At 36.9% G+C, this 22,822-nt stretch overlaps 1 protein-coding gene across 1 annotated transcript in view; it reads left to right on the forward strand.

The window, feature by feature from the left end:
• The first annotated feature begins 8,826 nt into the window (after window positions 1–8,826).
• ABCA6 (ATP binding cassette subfamily A member 6) overlaps window positions 8,827–22,822 on the forward strand; it is a 49,027-nt gene continuing 35,031 nt past the window's right edge. Inside the window, exons 1-9 of the mRNA XM_004592953.4 lie at window positions 8,827–8,942; window positions 10,340–10,544; window positions 11,441–11,602; window positions 13,726–13,829; window positions 14,503–14,729; window positions 18,301–18,442; window positions 19,232–19,417; window positions 19,803–19,950; window positions 21,078–21,246. Coding sequence (XP_004593010.2) covers window positions 8,847–8,942; window positions 10,340–10,544; window positions 11,441–11,602; window positions 13,726–13,829; window positions 14,503–14,729; window positions 18,301–18,442; window positions 19,232–19,417; window positions 19,803–19,950; window positions 21,078–21,246 — 1,439 coding nt within the window. The 5' untranslated portion in view covers window positions 8,827–8,846. The remainder of the gene's footprint in view (window positions 8,943–10,339; window positions 10,545–11,440; window positions 11,603–13,725; window positions 13,830–14,502; window positions 14,730–18,300; window positions 18,443–19,231; window positions 19,418–19,802; window positions 19,951–21,077; window positions 21,247–22,822) is intronic.

A 22,822-nucleotide genomic window follows, 5' to 3' on the forward strand; every position in this document is an offset into this window, starting at 1 on the left:
TTGTAAATTCTCCGTTTTCCTTCCTGTTGTTGATTTTGTTTTATGGCTTTCCAATTAAGGGAATGTATAGTAACTGTAACTAAGATTATTATATTCAGATACAATACAGTGTGCATATCTACTTTCAAATCAAAGCTGGATTCCCAATGAAACTGTTGAATGTATCTTGAAAATAGGATGCTGGACACTCTGCCATTGTCCGTACCTGCAGTGCGCATACATTTAAATAGCAGAATGATGGACTTATGACTGATTGTGAAGGGCTATGCTATTGTAATAATATAGGGGAAATCAGTGGGAAGAGGGAAGATCCCAGAGCCTATGGATCTGCATCACAAAATAATATTTAAAAATATGTGAAAAAATGCGTGATCTCAAAAAATTAAGGAAGAGAAAGGAAGGCAAGAAGTGAGAGGGAGAACGGGGGAGGGAGTGGCGTGTATTATACCAGAGCTGTAGCTCAGAAATCCACTGGATCTGTTCTCTTCATATCAATATCATATTTACGTGAGAATTCTGTTGTAGTCATGATCATGCATTTGCTCTGAGCGTGAGAATCTAATGTTAAGTTCCTTTCAAAAAAGGCATAATGCTTAAGTTAACATAGAATTTGCAAAGACAAAACAAATGGTCATAAAAAAGAAAGTGAGTCTTTTTCTTTTTCATTGCTGTGAGTAGTCAAGCAGGAAAGTCTGTTTTCTCCAATGCATGGTAAGTGGACAGCATGCTAACAAATTTGTGTTTAGTGTAAATACATAGCATAGAAAGAAAAGAAAATTGACATTATTTTTATTATATACAGGAATAGCGGAATCCTGACAGACTACATATATTTGAGAGAATCTAAGCAGCAAAGCAGCATTTCAAGTTGATGGATGACAGAAAAGTTTTTGAAGAGGAAAAATGGTCGAGGAGGATCCCCAAACACTTAGTTACCCAGAATATCTTCATAGGGAATCTTAGAAGTAAGAAGTAAGACATCTTATTAGCTTTGAGCAAAAAGATAGTCCATTGCTTTTAATAATATTTATTTTATTGATAGCCGCTGTAAACTGGAATTGAATTTTTATGTTTTATTGTATCTGTTGAGTCTCTCCAAGAAGAAAAATTCAGAAAAGCCAGAAGATGATGACGCTAAAGCTGTACTGAAAATAGCAGATGTGCTCATTACTAAATGACAAGTGCTGAGGACAGGTGAATAGAACATTAACATACTATTGCACAAATCATCCTTTACGGTTGAGGAGAGGTTGTATTTTATGTTGAGAACTTTCTTTTGTTTCTATATCACTTCCATTTGTTGATCATATTCAAATGACTGTCTGGTATAATATCTACCCTGTCCTCATTCTTCCAATTTTCTCCAGTTTTACGTGAGTCTTAGCTTACCAGATTCCTACTTAAAAAAACAAAAAATCTCAAAGATTTTTGCCAACTGTAACGAAACATATCTTTTTTGAGAGTTGAAATTTCATATAATACTGAGGTTATAATATTAATAACAGTGAAGTATACCAAATTTATTTATATTGCATGAAAATCAAGAAAGGATGATGTAGGATTGAAATAACTATGGACAAGAGTAGGTGTTCATCATAATGCAAAGGAAGTATATTTTATTAGGACTTAAGTCTACGAGTAGTTGAAAAATATTCATGAACATATATTTAGAGATTTTATTTAAAAGATGGGCTTATTCTCTTTAGTCTGAAACAAAATCTGGGTATGTTCACAGCCTAGGAAATGGAAGGTTAAACATGAATTCATTTAATATCTAACATTTAATGGGAAAATCATGCTTTGTCATGCTTTTAGAAGTATGTCATAATGGCAAACTGTTCATGGAAGGGATATAGGGGAAAAAAGGTGCTTTACAACAACAGGAAAAAGTAACTATTAAAAATGCTGCTTTTGTGTTAAAAAAAAAAACAAAATATTTAGACGAGTGTTCCTAATATTACAATGTTTCTTATTCTCTAAACTTAAGACTATGGAGGAAGTAAACCACCATTCTTACTTAATTTAGGATTCAACATTTCATTCTCTGTTTTGAAAGTAAGAATGAATAGAAGAGACAATTCCTTTCAACCCGTCTCTTTCCAGGACTAGGTGTGATGATTCCAATCAATAACTGAACAGCAGGGTTGGTAAGGATTGTTTGTGTGTTTCTGTGAGCGCCTGTTGTATATGTGATGTCAATATGAAAAAAGTAGTTACTTTAGGGATAGTTCAGATGATCAAAGAGAACTTTAGTTCTATCCGAAATACTCTAATTATCTTAGAAAAGTTTGTGTGTGATTACTGCATAATTAACACCTATGCATTTATCACATGAGAACATGTTTTAAATCCCCAACTTACCCTACTTATGGGATTACTTTAGGTTAGTGGTTCTTAATGGGAAATGTTGTACCTCTTCCAAGGGAGTTTTCAGAGTATATGGAAATATTTCTGTTGTCAACCAGGAATGCTACTTGTATCTGGTTGGTGGAGATTGTTATCCTGGTAAACATCAGATAACCCATTCCACATGACCAAAGAAAGTATATAAGACAAAACATTAGTAGCACTCATGTTAAGAAATACTGATTTTGTTTAACCAAAAAATGAATACTCTAAGCTTTGCTTGCTTGATAACTTGCAATTGAGACCGGCTTCTGTTATTTGTAGCCTATACTCTCCTAAGGACTTTTTAAAAAGGAATCTCTTATTTTAGGTTATATTGACACAGCCAGAGAAAAAGGTGCTAGTTTTAGTGTTTTTGCTTCATATTTTGTGATGGATTATCACAGTTGATCAAAAAGAGGAGATTGGGAAATAGGAATACCTCCCACTTTTCCACTACTGTGTTCATTCCTGCTAAATAGTTTGCTTTGACCAAAAAAAGATGCTGTAAAGTTGTGTAATTTTTTTTTCTGAAGCAGCTGTTTAGGCCTGGAGGCGTATCGAAGCCTGCACTAATGAGAACTGCATGTGACTCAGCTGTTTCTAAACAGGTACTGTTGGCGTATGCAATGCTGTCAGATAAAAGAACTTTATCTAGCAGATTTCTTTAGCTGCTTTTGAGAATAAGGTATTCCAGGATTTCACTCAGTAAATTTCCTACTACTACAAATAAGAATCATATAGCTACGTTGCAGTTGGGTTGCTCACACCCTTAAAACAGTTTCTTTGCAGTAATTGTCCATAGCTTCCCTTTTTGATCATGTGACCAGATGCCAAGAAAAGAAAGAGCTTAACATATAGAAAACATCCTGGATGTCCTCCAGCCATTATGTCTTAACTAATTGCAAAATCTCCACATTCTTTGAGATATCCTATTTCTTGCATGTTTATTCCTGGTCAAACTGCTGTGTTCAGTAGTTTCTCCAGTTGCAAGAACAGACTAAAATGTGCTACCTCAGATAATGAGGGGTGAATTATAATCCCAGGCAAATTAAAGAAAAAGAACTGGAAGACTTGAAAGCTATGGTAGCTCCAAGTCAGCCACAAGGATGTCCATGGCGAGAGATTGTGGTACTACAGGGCGACACTCCACCCATGCTAGAATTGACTTGACTTCTCACCATCAATAGTCCCTTCTTCCCCCTCGGCACTCACTGTATCATTTGCTTTTTCATGTGTCTCTTTCCCAATCTATATGTTCTGCTCTTAGAGCTAACTGCTACCCCCGAGTTACCCTGTAATTCATTGTGTCTGTCTGTGCCTGTCTGTGGACTCTGTCAGCCTTCTGTGTGTTTCCCAGTTTAATTTCTGGAGAGACAAAGCATATGGCTGTGTTGATCTCTAGCAAAACAAAGATGTCCACAACAAATCGCCATAAGTGGAATGTGCTGTGGTCTTAGGTTTGCAACCCAGGTTATGGTCAGACTCACATGGAGCCTCGCGTGGACCCTCCCAGAGAGGAGCTGGGTAGAAGCATATTTGTCATTTGCAGGACAAATTTAACCCATCGAGAGTTCAATTCTTTCAACATGACACTAAGTTAAACGAGGCTCTCCTACCTTTATAAATAGATTAATTTCTAGGTAAAATGAAAAAAAATACTTTTGACATAGTAAACTCAGCTTGTGTTGCAATAGCCCAACTCCATGGTGAACTTTTACTTAAAGCTATATGGTTGGAAACTGCGCTTTTGATACCTACAAGATGAAAAGCTAAAGTTGATGAAAAATGAGGACTTGAAAACCACAACACTACAAAAAGCTAGCTTCAAAGGCTGCTCAGACTGGGAAAGAAGCCCTTAAGACAAGTTGCTGACAGCCCAGAAACCTGCCCTAGTTTTTGACTGAAAAACACCAACCAACCAACCAGTAAGCAAATAAATAAATAAATAAATAAAGCGTTGGAATTTTTATTGATCAGGTGATTTCAAAATCCTTCCTGAATGAGCCTAAAACTGACGTATAAAACACTTTGAAAAACAGACCAGGCGCATAACCAACTTTGTGAAGTGTGCCTTGTTTCAAAAGGAACAGTAGGACCACCGTACAGGAGACCCTCTGAGGGTAGACTCAGAAGCAACAGGGATAGGATAGGTTTGATAGCTCTGTCATCACCTGGAGTGATCGCTTCTTCATGCCTTCAAAATGTAATGTTAGCAGATTGGATAAATGTAGAAGCAAATACGTAAGACCTAGCTGAATGGCGATGGCTGAGTAAAAAAAAAAAAAGTTGCAATAAAATAAATAGATATTTATACCAAGCAATGGTCAGTGTATCAATCCGTTTAATTTGGGTGTGTATCTGTCCCTCTGTGAATGTAACTACTACGTTTGCAGTAAACCAGACACAGAAGAGCAAATGTATGATTATATTTACATGAAATATCTAGAATAGGCAAAGATGCTCTAGTCTTCACAAAAGGATATGGAGAAGGAGAAAAAGGCTTTTTTACTGAATGGGTTCAGAAATCTTGTTTCAGGTGTTGAAAAATGCTGGAATGAGATGGTTGTGATGGCTATATCATGTTGGAAACACAATGTGACTTAATTATAATCTTACAATGGTTAAAATGACTTAATTCTTACAATTTTAAGAAACATAATTTAGAAAATTCTGATATAAGGCACGTTCACTATTGAAAATAGAATTTATGGCGTCAGCATTCTATCAAGAAAAACCTGTGCATCTCAGTTACCCTAATGAGTATCTCTTTGTGTCCCACCTGCTTCCTGCTAATGACCCAGAAAAAGCAGCAAAAGGTGGTGTGAGTGTTTGAGTCCCTGCTATCGACACGGAGGACCTGGGTAAAGCTCTTGTCTGCCGGCTTTGTCTTGGCCTGGCCCTGGCTTTCACGGTCATCTGGGGAGTGAATCGGCAGCCAGAACTGCTCTGACTTTCAAGTAACTTAACAAATCTTAAAAAAAAAAAAAAAAAAAAAAGAACATAGTATCAGAGAGGCATCGGGTGCAGTAGGCTTGGCCTCTGGCTGCAGTGCAAGCATCTCATTTGGGTGCCAGTTTGCGTCCTGGTTTCTCCACTTCTCCCAGAAAGCTCCCAACTTAATGACCTGGGGAGACAGTGAAGAAGAGCTCAGGTTTTTGGGACTATGCCCCCTTGTGGAAGACCTGGGAAAAACTCCTGTTACCTGGCTTTGGATGGGAGCTTTTTCATTAAACACAATTTGTATGCACATTCCAAACACTCACAGATCTGAACTTATATATGAGATTAATATTTTATTATTAGTATGAATTTTTATTATTGAAAATGCAGAAATACAGCGAGAAAGATATTCCATCTACTCATTTACTCCCCAAGTGCCGGCAACGGCCAGAGCAGAGCAGATCAGAAGCCAGGAGCCAGAAGCCAGGAGTTTCTTTTGGGTCTCCTACGTGGGTGCAGGGTCCCAAGGCTTTGGGCCGTCCTCTACTGCTTTCCCAGGCCACGGGCAGGGAGCGGGATGGGAAGTGGAGCAGCTGGGATTAGAACTGACACCCAATTCAAGGGGAGGATTTAGTTACTAGCTATCGCACCAGGCCTGAACTTACATTTTGAAATATACTTTTTTATATCATTGTCCAAGCTGGAGGTTGGGCAGTCCATCACTGTATCACCATTTATGTGGAAATCATGTTTAGTTGAGGAAAATACTCTCCCTAAAACGAAACGAAAGACCAATACAAAACATAGACAAGGAAAACAATGCTAAAGGGTGAAGCTGCTAACTATGGTTAATCTAAGAGCTATCATAATTGTCGCTATCAATTTTAGTGCATTTCCAAGAAAGGAAAAGTGAAAATTATTCCAAAAATAGGGTACACAACTTTAGTAAAAAAAAAAAATAATTAAACTAATAGAAATATAAAGTATATTCCAGGTGATTTAAAAGAAACTGAAATTTTATTCTACCATTGATGAAAATTTAAAATTTGTGAGACCAGTTCCCCAGCATTTGAAGCGCTGGTTACCTTTCAACCTCAGTTCTTGCCAGTTTCCAGCTAGATGAATGCAATATTTCACTATATTTTGATTTGTTGAACTCTATGTAGTAGAGCATTAAAAAGTCTTTGACTGGGCCCAGTGTGGTAGCCTAGTGGCTAAAGTCCTTGCCTTGAGCGCGTCAGGATCCTATATGGGTTCCAGTTCTAATCCCAGCTTTGGATCGGCTATTGTGGCCACTTGGGAAGTGAACCATCAGATGGAAGATCTTCCTCTCTGTGTATGTGCCTTTCCAACAAAAGAGTCTTTAAAAATAAATTTAAAAAGCCATTGACTGACATAACTTAAGATCTTTTTATCTCAAAAACATTTTTAAAATTCTAGTAAGAAAAGGGAATGAAATAAACAAAGCATAACTTGATGTGATTTTGCATAATTTAGAGTAGCACAAAAATTAATAGCACTAGCTGCAAAGGAAACGCATATTGGTATGTGCATACACATGTTGGTCCATACATATATGTGTAAATACACAGGTAGATGTAGGTTCACACTTTTGTAGGTTTAACTGCTGTTGCTTTAAAACTATCCGTTTTCACTCCAAGACATCTCTCGGCTTCATGAATATTAACGTCTTTGGAATGGGAGCCATGTCAAATATTTGAGCTTTCCCAATTCATGGACTTTGATTTCCTGTTTAGCCATTTACTGTGGCAGCTCCAAAAAATGGTCGCAACTCCACGGAGAGAAAGACTACGCAATGATTATTGAATACATTTCCACTTTTTTTTTCTAATCTTCATTCACAAAAGTTCATATTATTTTTTTCTCCTTGGCAGTCAACTCACTTTTGTTTATTTATGAAAAAAAATGCTGCATCCACAATGGACAAGATGTGAGAAAGGGATTTCCTGCTATTTCTTCATTTGTCCATTCTGGGAGTTTATTCAAGGCAGACTATGAAATGCTTAGTTTTATTAGTGACAAAAAACAACGTCAGAGCCAGCAGTTCTTACTACTTCTTCTGAATTAGATGTGCAATTTCCACTTGTGTGTAGACACAGTGAAAAAAAGGAAAAGTTTTTCATACAGAGTGAACTCTTTCTCGGTTTGTAATTGTTTTTCCTCTTCTTTTTCCATCTTGGTCTCACGTGTTACAGACTAAGTCCATGTTTCTTGTTTACCATTTTCCCCCTTATCCCTGGAATTGAAAGGCTAAGTGAACAGACATAGGATTTGTTTTACTCCCAACCAACCACGGAGCAGTTGTTTCCCTGCAGAATAATTGGCTTAGGAAAAAAAGACACAGACAACAAAACAAGTTTCATCATGTGCGGCTTGCTCTGACCACACCCCTTGTCAGAAACCAGCCTAAGTCAGGGAATAGGCGCCCATTTAAGGAATAAATGAAGAAACTGCAATACAGTTTCAGTGGGTGCACTGGCTGGAAAGAGAACTGTGAATTGACTGTGCTTCCAGAGTGCTTCTTCTAACTTCCCTGACAGTAAGTAAAGTGGTTTTGTGCTATGCTGAATATATGGGTGGATGTGGCTGAAATCAATCTATTTTCAGATGTTTGTAAATATTTATTTTTTGCTGGAGACAATAACAAATGTTTTCTATTCTTAACTACCTTTTGTTTTGAAGAAATAACAATAGAATGCAAGAAAAGAGTTGCATTAACTCCTGCACTAGCCAAAGGAGAATGGCCTGGATATTTGAATATATAATTGGAAAAAATTTGATTTCGAAACGAGTCTTTAAAAAATTGAGTTGCAAACAAAACTACTTTCCCATGCAATTTATTTGTTTTTTTTTTTTCTCAAACTTTAGAAGCTTATTTTGGTTTGTTTTTAGGTCATTCAGACAGCAAAAACTTCTGAATTCAGAAAATTAAAGAGACAGAGATACTGTGTCAAAATCAAACTTTAAGTAGCTCGAGTCTGGGTTGTTATGCTGCAACTTCACTGTTTCACAAAAATTGCTTGGTTCCATTTGGAGTTAAACACTTTGAGAAAACTGGGGATATTTCTAGTGAAAGTAATGTACAATGCAAATGAGCTTGAGTAATCAGCATTTTGATGTTCACTCAGCTAGCTTTTGGATTCCTATTTGAATATAAAGCATAAGAAATGACTAGTAGTAGGATGGTTTAATTTTCTATTTACATCATTAAATTCTAATATGAAGCATAAAAGTTATGTGTTTGAACTCTAGCAATAGCTTTATAATTGTAGCAATCTGTTATTGTAATATTGTGATAATAACCACTCTGTTCCTTCATTGTCATCCACACCCCCTCAAATGACTTAAAGTGAATATATTTGAGGTGAACTTTGGAATCATTAGTTATTGTAATAATATTATAAATCAAGTAAATGTTTTGCTCAAGAATACTTTTTTCTGGTTTATGTATCAACATGTTTCTCTATTTTTCCTCATGCATTTCATCAACAGACTAAATGACACCAAAACAGAGAAGTGTTTATCATCAAACACGAGCACTTCTACAAAAAATTGTTTTAAACAAATGGAGAGTAAGAAGAGAAAGTTTATTGGTATGGACATTCATCTCTTTCCAAAATGGGGACTCTGCTTTTCTTACCTAGTGACTCTCTTATGTGATGTTTTAATCAGAATATTAAACTTATGAATCTGAGTTTATCCATAGTTGTAATTGAGAACAAGACAGTTACAACAATCAAATGGAATTGCAAAGACCAAAATTATGAAATTAATTATATGGTGAATTAGAAGCACTCTTTTTTGTGAAGATGTATTTATTCTGCTTGTAAAGGGCAGATTTACAGAGAGGAGAGACAAAGATCTTCCATCTGCTGGTTCACTCCCCAAATGGCCACAGTAGCCAGAGCTGAGCCAGTCCGATCCAAAGCCAGGAGTCAGGAGCTTCTTCCTGGTCTCTCACACAGGTACAGGATTCAAAAGACTTGGGCCATCCCGCTTACTTTTTCTAGGCCATAAGCAGGGAACTGGATCAGAACTGGAGCAGGAAGGACACTAACCAGTGCCCATACGGGATGCCTCACTTGGAGGTGGAGGATCAGGTAGTTGAGCATCAGTCCCAGAATCACTCTTACACTGCTACTACACATCATACTTTTAAAGTCAAGACATCAGTTAAGTAATTATTATCTTGTGGATTTGTAAGACCATGAATTTTCTTCACAAAGATTCAAGGATTGTGACCATGTAACCACACTGATCATCAGTTTATGTTAGACATTTGGGCTGGTTACAAGTGACAATCTCAAATTGTAGTGGTGTGACATTGCAAAAGTTTATTTTTAATTCTTTTTGCAGTATGAAGGGCAGTCGTGAACGTGAAGTGGATTGGATGGGTAGAGAAATCATGGTCATTCTAATTTCTTAATCTGGGGATCCTGCATTTCCCTAGGCTTTGGAGACCTTCGCTGGACCCTCTAAAGCCAGTCAGAAGTTCAGGAGAAGAGAGCCACAGACCGAATATTAAAGCTTATACTGGGGCCCATGATCCACACCTTGGAGTGGTGACTATCATTTCTACCCACATCCAATGGAGTGGCTATGAATACAGTGAAGTGTCATGCCAGCAAGGAAGAATTTATTTAGAATTGCAAACCACTAGATACTCTACCATTTAGTCCTGTTTCATTTTCCTTTGCTTTTAATACAAGGGTATGAAAATTGACAGAAAACATTGCTATTTCACTATCTACAATACTTTTGTAATCCGGATGCCGGCTTCCGCGGTAGCTCATACGCTAATCAATGTAACTCTAGAAGGGGAGAATGATATTAGTAACTAAACCTCAGTATTCATCCTCCTACGCATTCTGCTTGTTCTGAATAGTGGAGAGCTGACTGTTTATCAAGTTTAGAATTTATCTTCAACAGGTCTTGATGTTAATTCATAAAGTGAATATGATCTAAGTCATTCCTTTCTTCTGTGTTATAGGAATTGGGTGTTGCAATACTGATTGGACTGTATATGGGTGTATTTTCATATTTCAAAGAAAATAATCGGGTTCCTGAAATACCTCCTCAGAATCTTGGAAGGGTCGATAAATTTAATAGCTCTTCTCTAAAGATTTTTTATACTCCAGTCTCTAATATGACACAGCAGATCATAAATCAAACGGAGTTTTCTCCCTATTTGAAAGGTAGGTACACTAATGGTAAGAAGACTTAATATTAGTTATATCTTTGTTGTAAGATGCATACAGGTTAACTTGAAGTTATAATAACACATTATGCTATCAAGTTAAGTATCAAGAGGATAAAAAAAACTTGCCTGGTATTTTTCTTGTTTTCATTAAACTAGGCTTGTAAATTAAAGCTTTAAGCGGTTCCAGTTTAGTAGGGACCGTGTTTCTTTCTTTTTTTTTTTCTTAAGGTTTATTATTTTTTGAATTTTTTGAATTTTATAGCACAATTCCATAGGGCCTGGGATTTCCCCCACCCCTCCCTAACTACCCATCCCTCTACTGATTTTCCCCAAATTATTACAATGGTATAGTCCTTCATAAGCAGTCATAAGTCCATTAGTCTGTTATTTCAGTGTGTCCCGACAATGCTGATACAGACCCTGTCATACAGTCCAGCATCCCACTGTCTAGATGTATCCAGCAGTTTCTTTGATTTGGAAGCACAGGTACACACTGCATTGTATCTTCACATCTGGATATGGTAGTCTCTGTTATAGCATCACTGTATACCCTGAAATGAGAAGTCACAAAATAAAGCCAACAGCAGGTATGAAGTTAAAAGAAAAAAATTTACAGCACCATGGAGTCAAAAAAACATGCCACTGAATAACCAATGTGGGACCGTGTTTCTCCTGGAACATAGCTGTAAGATTATTTATACTTCCAAATTTACAGATTTCTGTATGGTGGGAATATAGGTGTTAGTGAGTGTATGCTTTAACATAGGAATGCAATAGTTAAGATTTCTAGTTCAGATGAAAGGCTTGTTTAAGTCTGATAAGAACATACAATGACACAGTTGGACATCACATTAGTCATGTCACTACTATGTGCTTACCTTTAATTCATAGGAGTAAGCGTCGCTGAGGCACTAAATGAAAAACATATGGATACTTTGCTTCAAGAAAACATCCCAAATGCTGTGGGAATTGTCTTTAATGACACCTTCTCTTACAAGTTAAAATTTTTTAATGGATATCATGTTCCATTTGTGAAAGAAGAAGATTTTTCAGGTAATTTTTCGTATAAGTTCTTACAATGGCATATTTTCATATCTTCCTAAGGAGCAGGTAGGGGGAACAGCAGAGATACTTTCAGTAGCACGTGAGAAGACAGGGAACAGCATTTTCTTGATGAAATTGTTCTGAGGTCAAGCATACATTTCCATTAGACGATGACCCTCAAAACAGCGTAGAATATTTCATTACATATCCACTGAGCTCACCAACGAATGCTTTAATGATACAGGAGGAATCAGTACGCAGAAGTCAAAAAGGAGTCAGGTAAGATTGCTTTTCATCAGGAAGGAAATTCAGTGAACAGTTTATGACAAGTGCAAGAAATGGTGCTTGGACCAGAGGATTCTGATCAACTGAGATTAGATCAGTCCTACCCGGCAGAGTGATGTTTAAGATCACAAGAAGAGGCCATCATGTGGCAAAGGGGTTTAAATGATCACTTGGGATGTTGGCATCAAATGTGAGAGCATTAATCTGAGTCCTGACTTATCTGATTTCGATCCAACTTTCTAACAATGTCTCTGGGAAGAAAGCAGAAGATGCCCCAGATGCTTAAACCTCTGCCACCCATGTGGAAGACAAAGATAGACTTTTCTACTCCTGCCTTTGGCCTGGTCCAGCTTGGACCTGAACTTGGACCATTTGAGAAGTTAAATGATAAGTTAAACAATCTCTTTCTCCCTCTCCATACCTTCCTCCTTCCCCATTTTTCTTTCAAGTAAAATATGTATTTCAAAAGCAGGGATTTTTAAAATATCCACAGGAATAAGATGATATGGGCATAGTATTAAAGAAAGGTATTTGTGAAGTTCCTGAAGTGAAACGGGATATTGGTAGATTGGGAAACAAAGACTATGAAAAGGAACATGATAAGAGATGGATATGGGATTGGCTCAGCTCCAGCTGTTGCGGTCACTTGGGGAGTGAACCATCGAATGGAAGATCTTCCTCTCTGTCTCTCCTCTTCTCTGTATATCCGCCTTTCAATAAAAATAAATAAATCTTTTAAAAAAGAGATGGATGTGGAATTCTCAAGGATAGATCCTGTAGCATCTGACAATTCTAGACCAAGGTATAGCTACGGAGGTACTCTGATCAGGGAAAAGATGTGATTAGTTTTCCAAATTTAAGGTGGTGTTTCTGGGATAGCCCCAAAGAATGGATTGCAAAAAATCAGGCAGGGAAAACACAATGAAATACCTTCATGAAGAGATAGTCACTTGGATAAGTAAAATTGATGTGAACAATAGAATTCATTCTTCGGTTTTATCAGCTCACCACAGTGTGCTAGCTACACTGTCAGTTGTCTTGTGGTTAAAATGAAGAAAATATAGATCCTGCCTGCAGAAATCATTTCAGGCAGGAGCAAGGAAGGTTGTAAACAGTATAATCAGCAAATTGAAATAAAGTTTGGGGATGGAGACTACAAGGGTTATTTCAGATATTTCATGTATGGTGGCCTGGTAAACCTTTTGTAAAGAAATCAAAAACCCACATGCATTTGAGCCTAAAGATGCTCTGGAACTGGGATGCTGGGAATTTCGAGGCACAGAATGGAGTCCAGGATGGGCACAGCAAAGGTTTTGCTTTCATCTCCTATGTATTTTCTAAGATTTTCTACACCTGTTCTGGTCTGCATGGATAAGACTACCTTATGGAGAACATCCATTTTGTAATGTTTATTCTCATCTATGTTTAAGATGTGGTTATCCTTACAAACACACACATGTGAAAGAAAAGAAAAAGAAACAGAAATATTTTATCCATTGTGGGGCTCACCAAATACCCACAAGATCTGGAGCTGGGCCAGACTGAAGCCAGTAGCCGCAGGCCCCATTTGTCTCCTGACTTGGGGGCAAGGGCCCAAGCACTTGAGCCATCATCTTTTGCAACCCAAGGTGACTGACAGGAAGCCAGATGGGAAGCAGAGCTACCAGCACTCAAACTGACATTCCTAGATGGGATGTGGGCATCCCCAACAGTGGTTTGACCTCTGCTTCCTATTTCTACATGGCCCAAAGTTACAACTGGTAGAATAGCCTCTAGATTGTTTCTCTTGGGTTCTGATTCCTATTCTCCCATGGCTTTCATGCTGTTATGTTTGTGTGTGTTCACAGGTCATTGCTGGAATGGGTATTCAGAGACTTCATGCTCCTTGATCACTTATTGGACTAGAGGATTTGTGACTTTGCAAACTGTCTTGAATGCTGCTATTATAGAAGTAAGTAGGCAAGGTCTAGTAATTAAGATGAGCTAACTTGACAAACATCAAGCTTTTAATGAAAGATGATTATCTTAGTCTGCTTGTGCTGCTATCACAAAATATCAGAAACTGGGTTATTTGCAAAGAATGAAATCGTGTTTCTCAGTTCTGGAGGGTGGGATGGAGTATGGAGTTCTCTGTAATTGAGAGTGTGGTGGAGACCAGTTCCCCTCCGATGTCACATGTGGCATAGGCATACATGAAGATGGAGGAGCAAACAAGATCTCAGCTAGTTCCCTGCAGCCCTTCTAGAATTCCCTAATACCATCACATCAACACTTCCCAGAGGGCCCCGCTTGTAATCTTACCACAACGGGGACTGTGTTTCAGCACGAATTTCAGAGGGTATATAGCAAACCATAGTAATGATAACTACTCAGACTTTCACATTTGTATAATGAATCAAATATTTAGACAAATGAAGCATTGTTCATGAAAGTTACAAAAACAGCATGCAGGGAGGGAATTCTGGGTACCTTCTACTCAGTTTTTCCCATTGATAACATCCTGAATAACCACAGTACAATATTAAAATCAGGAAACCGAAATGAATGCAAATCATAGAACTTGTTCAGATTTCCCCCGGTTCTCACCCTTTAAATAATTATCATGTTTGTTTCAACCCTTTCAGATCACAACGGATCACCCTGTGGTAGATGAGTTGATGTCAGTTACTGCCATAAATATGAAGACATTACCTTTCATTTCTAAAGATGTTTTTCAAAATGAGTTGTTTATTTTCTTCAGCTTGCTGTATTTTTCCCCATTTATATATTTTCTAACAATCAACGTTACAAGAGAGAGAAAAAAGTACAAAGGTTTGATGAAAATGATGGGTCTTCAAGATTCAGCCTTCTGGTGAGTCAAGGAATCAAGTCGTGCAAACCAGAAAACAGGAAAATCAGCAAGCAGGGAACACGTTATTAGTTCTGAACATCGTGGTTTTAAACCTGATACACTGTTTACTTCTTTTGTTTTAGCATTTTTATTTAGTCTTTCTTAAATTTGGGCATGAAAAATACGGTGTGATTATAATGTGCTGAGCACTTTTCCTGTGTCTTGAATGTTTTCAAGCTAACCCTTTAGGAGAGTACTTTTGCAAACAAGATAAATGGAAGTCAAAGAGAGTCTTATTCAATGTCACAGAAATGGTGAATGTCAAAGCTAAAAGTTGCCACCTAGGTGCCCAGAGTAAATGCCTCCTGCAGATTTCCCCCCAATCTCCCATATTTAAAAAGCACGAGGGGCTTCAAAAGCTCATGGGAAAAGAGAAATAATTTTAATTTGATAAAAAAAAATGAAAATCAGATATTTCACTCTTAATGAACATTGCCATGAACTTTATGAAGATTTTTTTGTATCATCTTTAAAAGCTGCGAATTAGTGTTTAGAGTTTTGGTCACCAAGTACATATATTTGGAGCAACTAAATACTGTATGTTGGAATGAAATGAGATAGTCTTTAGAAAGTGCCCAAAACACAGCATATAGGCTGACCTATTGTGAAGTCTTAAGAGAAACAACTGCTTTATGCTCAATGTCTATCTCTCCCATTTCATCATAATTTGTGTGTGTGTATATATATACCCACTCATATTCTTTATGTACACATTTGAAAATCTATGTATTTACATCACAAAAGGAAATATCCCAGAAATGCAAAAAGTTAGCCAATAACAAGTAAATGAGTTTGGTAGACAGGAATGTAAATCATCCAAGTGGTAAATTTCTCAGAGGCCCAGCAGGGACTTGTGCAATGCTTTCAATAATGACAAAACCCACAGGAAAAGGAAGAAAGGAAAAAGCAACCTGTTTCTCTTGCCCCAAAAGAGACATAACCTTTTTGGATGTCAAATCACGCAGAGTGCGCTGTACATTCTCTGCTTCCCAAAAACATCTTGTGGATCAGAACTACCAAAACTGAATGAGGAATTATTGGCTGGTAAATCCTTTGCAAGCCACATGCTCTCTGAACTAAAACTGCGACCTAGGAGACATTTGTTTTTCTATAAATATTAACTATGAAATAGAAAACAAGAAAATATGCCTTTAAGAAGGGAGGAGAGGAATATTTTTTGCATGGAAACTTTGGAAAATACAAAAGGGTGTGCTTACAGACACTCGTGCCGTTTGTTAGAAGGGAAGAGAGATGGAGACCCTGCAAAACAGGCTTTCTTTCAGTCCAGGATGTGTCTTGTGGGACTGGATGCCTGGGTAACTAGAACCAGAAAGACATGATTAAATTCTGTGTTAAACTGAAGAAGATGCGGCAGGCATCCAGCCTAGCAGTGAGGACACCGCTTGGACCCTCACGTTCCAGACCAGAGGGCCTGTGTTGGATTCCAGCGCGGTCTTCCCATTCCAGCTTCATGCTAGCACAGAACGGGGGAAGCAGGGACGGTTTCTCTCTGGATCCCAGTCACCCATGTGTCAGACCTGATGGAGTCCCTGGCTCCAGGTCCAAGCCCGGTCCAACCCCAGCGGGCTGTGGCAGCCATCTGAGGGAATGAACTAGCAAAAGAACGCTTACTTGCTCTCAGTCTCTCCGAAAAAAAAAAAAAAACTAAATAGCTCAATTAAAACGATTGGGCATCAATATGTGAATTTATTTACAAGGAAAGTGATTTTAGTGTGTATATAACCAGTATGTATATTTAATATGTATATAAGTGGGCCAGTTAGAAGACAAGAGCCTGGAGTTCAATCTAGACTTCCCACACAGGTGACAGGGACCCACATTCCTGCATATTGGCAAGAAGATGGATTGGAATTGGAGGTGTAACTTGATCCCAAGCACTAGTATAATCTGAGGTGCAACCATCCCAAACACAACTGAACCAGTGTGTCATACAGCCATCCCACAATACACTCAGTAAAGTGTGATATATAAATTGTTTTGCTTTTAGCAAAAGAACAGTAAAAGTAAATGGGTTTTTCAAAGTTTATTAACATTTTCTCCCAGCTTGCCCCTTAGACTGGTCCCTTTTTCTGAGTAACATTTTAAGTCTCTCATTCATGGTTCTGTATGCTGATTTTCCCATTTTGACCTAAAGTAGTTCCCTTTCAGAATTGGAAGTGAATTGTTCAGAACACAGCATGCTTTTTCAAAAAAAATTGATGTTTCTAAATGATGCTGACGCATGGCAGCGACATGAAATTTACAAACAAATCATACAACCAATAAGCTGATCATAAAAATATTTTACTAGGTTATATTGACACAAGGTCCTGGTTTTAATACTTTCGTTATGTTCTTCAGCCATTCAATTCTAATTTAATCAGAAATTTTAAGTAGTGGGAAGAGCCCTAGACAGTGAGAGCAGGTAGAGCTTTATCTTTGCTTAGCGACTGATTTGTTTTGTGACCTTAGCTACACCCATTAATTGGCAGAAGCAATACAGCTTTACATATGAAATGAGAAGCTTGGACTAAAGTGCTCTTTAGGCTTCTCTAAGATGGATACTGTTTGGTAGTAACTATTTCATAAAGATTGAAATGTTGGTACTATCTAAGGCAGTATAAGAACATGTAAGACATACTGTAGCTTTTTGGTAAATTTAGACAAACAATCATAAATGTGAACAGGGAGAATGCAGCCGACTCAGTAGAGCTATGAAATTTCAATTTTCTGCTACTGAGGAAATTGAAAAGTGCTGCTTGCTAAGTTTCTCATGAACTGTCAAATTTGTCATCTGCCCCCGATGCTTGCAGAATTACTGGATTGGTCAGCAGCACTTGCTTCGTTCCAGGTATACAACTATAATACTTTGATAATATATAAGAAAGCTGCAAATACAAAATGTTTGCTTTCTTTAGAATTTTCACTTGTGGCACATCTCATATACTTCCCCCCCCACCCCACCCCCCCCCAAAAAGACAAGCACATTCTTAGCAGCACTGTAGTGGAAAATTTAGAAACTACCTAAATGTCCATGAGCTGAAAAACTCTGCAGTGAAAAACTATACAACAGTGTGTTTATACATTGCTAATGTTAATAAAAGCAAGTTGCAGAAGAATATTCATGGCACACGATGATCATACTGTTTGTATAGTCCATGGACATAGAGGTGACGTAAGCCTTGGTGTACCGTGTAGGTTACCATTGCTATTGTAGAGAGTCAGTTGTGGCATTTTATCTTATTACTTGATGTCTATACCAGTATCTATTATCATTTCCATGGTTATCTGTGGTTAAGGCATTCAAAACACTTCAGAATTATAAGCAGCATATTTGAAAAGTGCTCACCTGAACAGACAAAAGAACTGTCATCAGGAAAGAGGTGTGAAGTGAATCTGTACCATAGTATTCATACTAAGTTTTTAATCTAGGTGACAGATACAGAATAATAATTATGTTATTGTTATTCATTAGGTGGCTTGTATATTTTATGTATTTCATGCTCAAGTTAAATAACGTTTGTCTTTTTAGGCTCTCCTGGGGTTTGGTTTATGCTGCCTTCATCTTTCTTGGTTCCATTTTCATTGCAATTATTATAACATCCACCCAAATAATAGTCATGACTGGCTTTGTAGTCATATTCACACTCTTCTTCTTATACGGCTTATCTTTGGTAAGTTCATTTCTTTATTACCATTTTTCTTGGCTTTAGATAATTGCTATATGTAACAATTATTAATAACCCACAATGTCCCTACACTCACATGTGCCTGTGTATTTTTTTGTGTATGTTTGTTTTTTTGTGTATGTTTTGTGTATGTTTATTGAGAAAATATATGTGGACATGAGAAAATGAGTCAGCCCAAGTAAAATTGGACCTGTCTTTGGCATAAGGGTCTGGATTAACGAATTAGCTTATTAAAAAGAAAATTTTTCTTGGGTTGAAACTATCAAAGACTTCCTTAGATTATTAACATTGATATTGAGGGACACACCTGTCATCTTCCTCAAAGGGGATCTACCAGGTGCTGGCCACTCACAAGTGCTCTTGTTAATATTCTGCTTTCTTCTGATGCACCCCCCCTTTCCTTCTCTGAACAATGGCCTTGAGTTTGTTTCATCTTTCTGGATGTTTTGTGCAGAGGGTTTGTGGATATACGTTCTTAGGACATCAGGGTAAGTTCATTCAGTTTTCCAAGTCTGCATTCCCACCCTGTCCTCTCCTCTTTGTTCAGAGATTTTCACACTCATTCCTCCAGAAGAAAAGGTCTAGCATTTGAATGGGGCGAAGGATCCTCTTTAAAAGGTAGCTGAGAGGAGGGCAGAATAATTATAATTTAACACTTGCACGAGTAATTCAGTAACAACTATGTGTATTTATGTTATAGCAAACACCTGCCGTTTGTGTACTGTCAGTGATGATCCAGATCTGTATGACACAGAAACAACTTCTCTCTTGCAGGTGGCGTTAACATTCCTGATGAGTGTATTGTTGAAGAAAGCTGCCCTCACCAATTTAGTGGAGTTCCTCCTTACCTTCTTTTGGGGCTGTGTGGGATTCACTGTGTATTATAAACAGCTTCCAACATCTGTGGAGTGGATTTTGAGTATTTGTAGCCCCTTTGCCTTCACTGCTGGAATAAGTCAGGTAAGAGTATGGTTAATGGGTTCATCAACATTCAAAAGAACTTGATATTTTGTGATCTGTCAGAATCAATTCCATTTTCAAACTAAGATCTTTTATCCTAAGGGATTCTTTTTATTCCAAAGTTAAACTTGAAAAAGTTACCACCACATTGTAGAAAAATTAACTGATGTGAAAACGAAAGAATACTAAATAATTTAAGATATTTTAATAAATATTAACTTGGAAAATTTAAATAGTTAAAAAAACTTTATCAGATTTCCAATTCTCAGATATATTTCTATGAAATATTTTTTCTTGGTTTTTCTATACACAAGTATTTATCTTTCTTTTAGCTTCAGTTGAAATCATTCTATAAGTTTATTTAACTATTTTGTTTGATTTTTAGATTGTCCAACTAGAATTTAACATGAATGGTGTAATTTTTCCTGATCCTTCAGGAGATTCATATAAAATGATAGCAACTTTTTTCCTATTGGCTTTTGATGGTCTTATCTACTCGTTATTGGCATTATACTTGGACAAAATCTTACCCTGTAAGTAGAACTGGATTTTTCGTTAATAAGTGAGGAGTAAGCACTTTTATCTTCACTAAATAAATTATTCGTGTCTGCTTCATACTTTTAAGGATTTGAAGGAATTTGCATATAAACTAATGATTCCAAATGTTTGATAATTATTGATAATATTAATTACAATATAGACTATAACATGATTAAATAATGTTGATTTTCAAATGTTCTGAAAAGTATTCAGGTGAGTACTATTTGGAATTTGTATTAAAATAAGCTAAAATAAATTATTTCCTATAATGGTTGAAACATTGTTCTATGAAGCTGCTTTCTAGTAAATATTTGTTCAGTATTATTTTCAAGAGTTTAAAAATTTTTTGCAACGACAGTGTGTTGATTACTTATGTGTTCTTTTTCTTGCAAACAGCCAGAAATTACTTACACGTCTACTTCCTTCATAGATATTGGACTCAGTGTTCCTTTTTTCTTTATAAAATTATACATCCTCTTACTTTGAATATTTCTCATCTTAGTACTTTAGAATATGTTTCTATGTAAATACGTACTAATATGCAATTTATATGTAATATAAAATATATTTAATGAATATTTATATATAAGTGTGTTTATGTGTTCCTACATTTCTAGCATTTTTGCTTTGTATTTGAAGGTTTTTAATAACATGTACTAATTTTTAAAATATGGAGAAATAAAAATTTTGGCCATTTCTTGTCCTGAATTGATATATTTTTTCCATGCATTTTTCATTTATGTACTTGCTGGTGAATATATGTGTTTCAGTATTATTTTACATTGTAGTCCTATGATCTAACTGTTTAGGTCTACCAATTTAGATGTAATTATTTTTATGTATCATTTAATTATTTTCATTTTCTCACTTATTCATTCTTTTCAATATTTTCTAGATCTTGTTTCATTAAAACCTTGTTGGAAGCTCTATTACATTTTTAACTTTTGCAATGTGTTAATTATTTCAGTTTTCATTGTTTATGATTAAGTTTTTTCTTACTGATAGCAATTAGAGTTTTATGATGTTTAAACATTCGAGACATTTTGTGTTATTCTGAGCAATACCTCTTTACTCCTTGTATGGCTACTGCTTATCTGTTGCTCTGTTGCCTCTTGGTTAGATGGAAATGACCAACATTGTTCTCCATTATTTTGCCTGAAGTCGTCATCTCATTTCCAACACCGAAGGATTGATAACAAGGTCACTGAGAAAGAAACAGATCCTGAGCATCCATCTGATGATTGTTTTGAGCCCGTCGCTGCTGAGTTCCAAGGCAGAGAAGCCATCAGGTAGTCACATTGGCAGTTCTATTTGAGTGTGAGTGCAAGGCTGTGGAATTATTAACCAACAGCATGGGGTAAACCTGTTAAAGGGGAAAAAACTGGCTTTGTTGACATAACTGAACTGTTTCACTGCTACCATCACCAGTTTTTTTTTTTTTTCCACTGCTGCTTGAAAGGAAAATGTTCTTCGGTTACCCCCATCTAACGTTATCTTTTAATGTTCCATTTGTCTGTTTCCATGACAATCTCTTGTCTCCCACCTCTATTTTGTACTTGTCCTTTTAATCTCATGTCGTAGTTTGTTCTTGTATGGTATAGTAGAATATTTAAGAAACTTGCAGCCAGAGAGTTTAGCTCCTAATGCTGCTCTTGTAATCATAGAAAATAAATAGGCTTCTTGAAGTGTCAGCAGCATCTTTGAAGCTGAAGTAACTTCTGTTTTGTAGAGTTATTATGGAATCAGTACATAACTGAATCGTACGAAGATTACTTTACAAATCTGTGTTCAGACCTTAGTTCTTCTACTGGTTGTAAATCAGCAGGTGTAAGATAAGATCCAGGAATCTTTGATTTTTAAATAGCATTGTTGGTTTTCCAGTAGAGTTTGTAACAAAGTTCAAGAATCAGATCTTTAAATATTAACCATTTATTTTTTTAACAGATAGTTGAGTAGCACTTACAATGTGTCAGACTTAATGCAAGCGCTTAGTGCTGACACAAAAGTTACAGACAGGCACTTTCATGTGCTACGTTTTACAAACGAGACCAGTGATGTCTTGAAAGAATAGACATCCCAGCCAATGTCACAAAACTAAGCAATGGGGAGCTGGGATTGGAATTCAGACAGTCTGGCTCCAGATTCCCTGTTTGTAAAACCTAACAGATATCAGGACGCAAAAGATTAATAAATTAGAATCTTGGCTAGAAAGAGAACTGCATGACTAAAAGCATAAGTGTGATTCATGTACCTGAGTTTCACCCATCTAGTCCTCACCCCATCTTTATTAAGTTTTCTAACATGGCAGCATACCAAAAAACTCTAGAAGAGTAATCTTCCAAAACTTAAGTCCAGTATTATCAACCCCTTTTTGTAAGTAGGATGTATGGAAATAAAATATTACTACTCAAATTATGTTTTTCAGATCCAATCTTATGGATAATCTGACATGTAGAAAGGTTCAGTTTTTTTCTTTGCTCTTCTACTGGCTAGCAGGCAAGGAGAAAAAAGTGAACTGTTCCATTCCTTCCCCTGTAATCTCTCCCCTCACCACTAACCAGTTGATGCAATCGTGGCTGGACATTCCTGTCTCTTGATCTGGATTGCTAACTAACGTGGAGGCCTGGTGCCACTGACAAACTATGCATGCAAAGTCTAAAATGTCTTTCAGCTTCATCATGGAGCAACTTGCCCCAGATCCACATTAAAGTAGAAAACTAAGCTAGGTGCCCAACATACAGACTCAGTCACGGCCAAGACTGGTTCTATGGATGCAAGGTCACCTAAAACTGACCAGTGACCTCCGAAGCCATGAGTCTGAGTTCAACTTTCTTCATAGTAAAACTTTCTTATAGTAGCACTTCT

Source organism: Ochotona princeps, chromosome 17 (assembly GCF_030435755.1).
Source record: "Ochotona princeps isolate mOchPri1 chromosome 17, mOchPri1.hap1, whole genome shotgun sequence".
Taxonomy (NCBI): Eukaryota; Metazoa; Chordata; class Mammalia; order Lagomorpha; family Ochotonidae; genus Ochotona; species Ochotona princeps.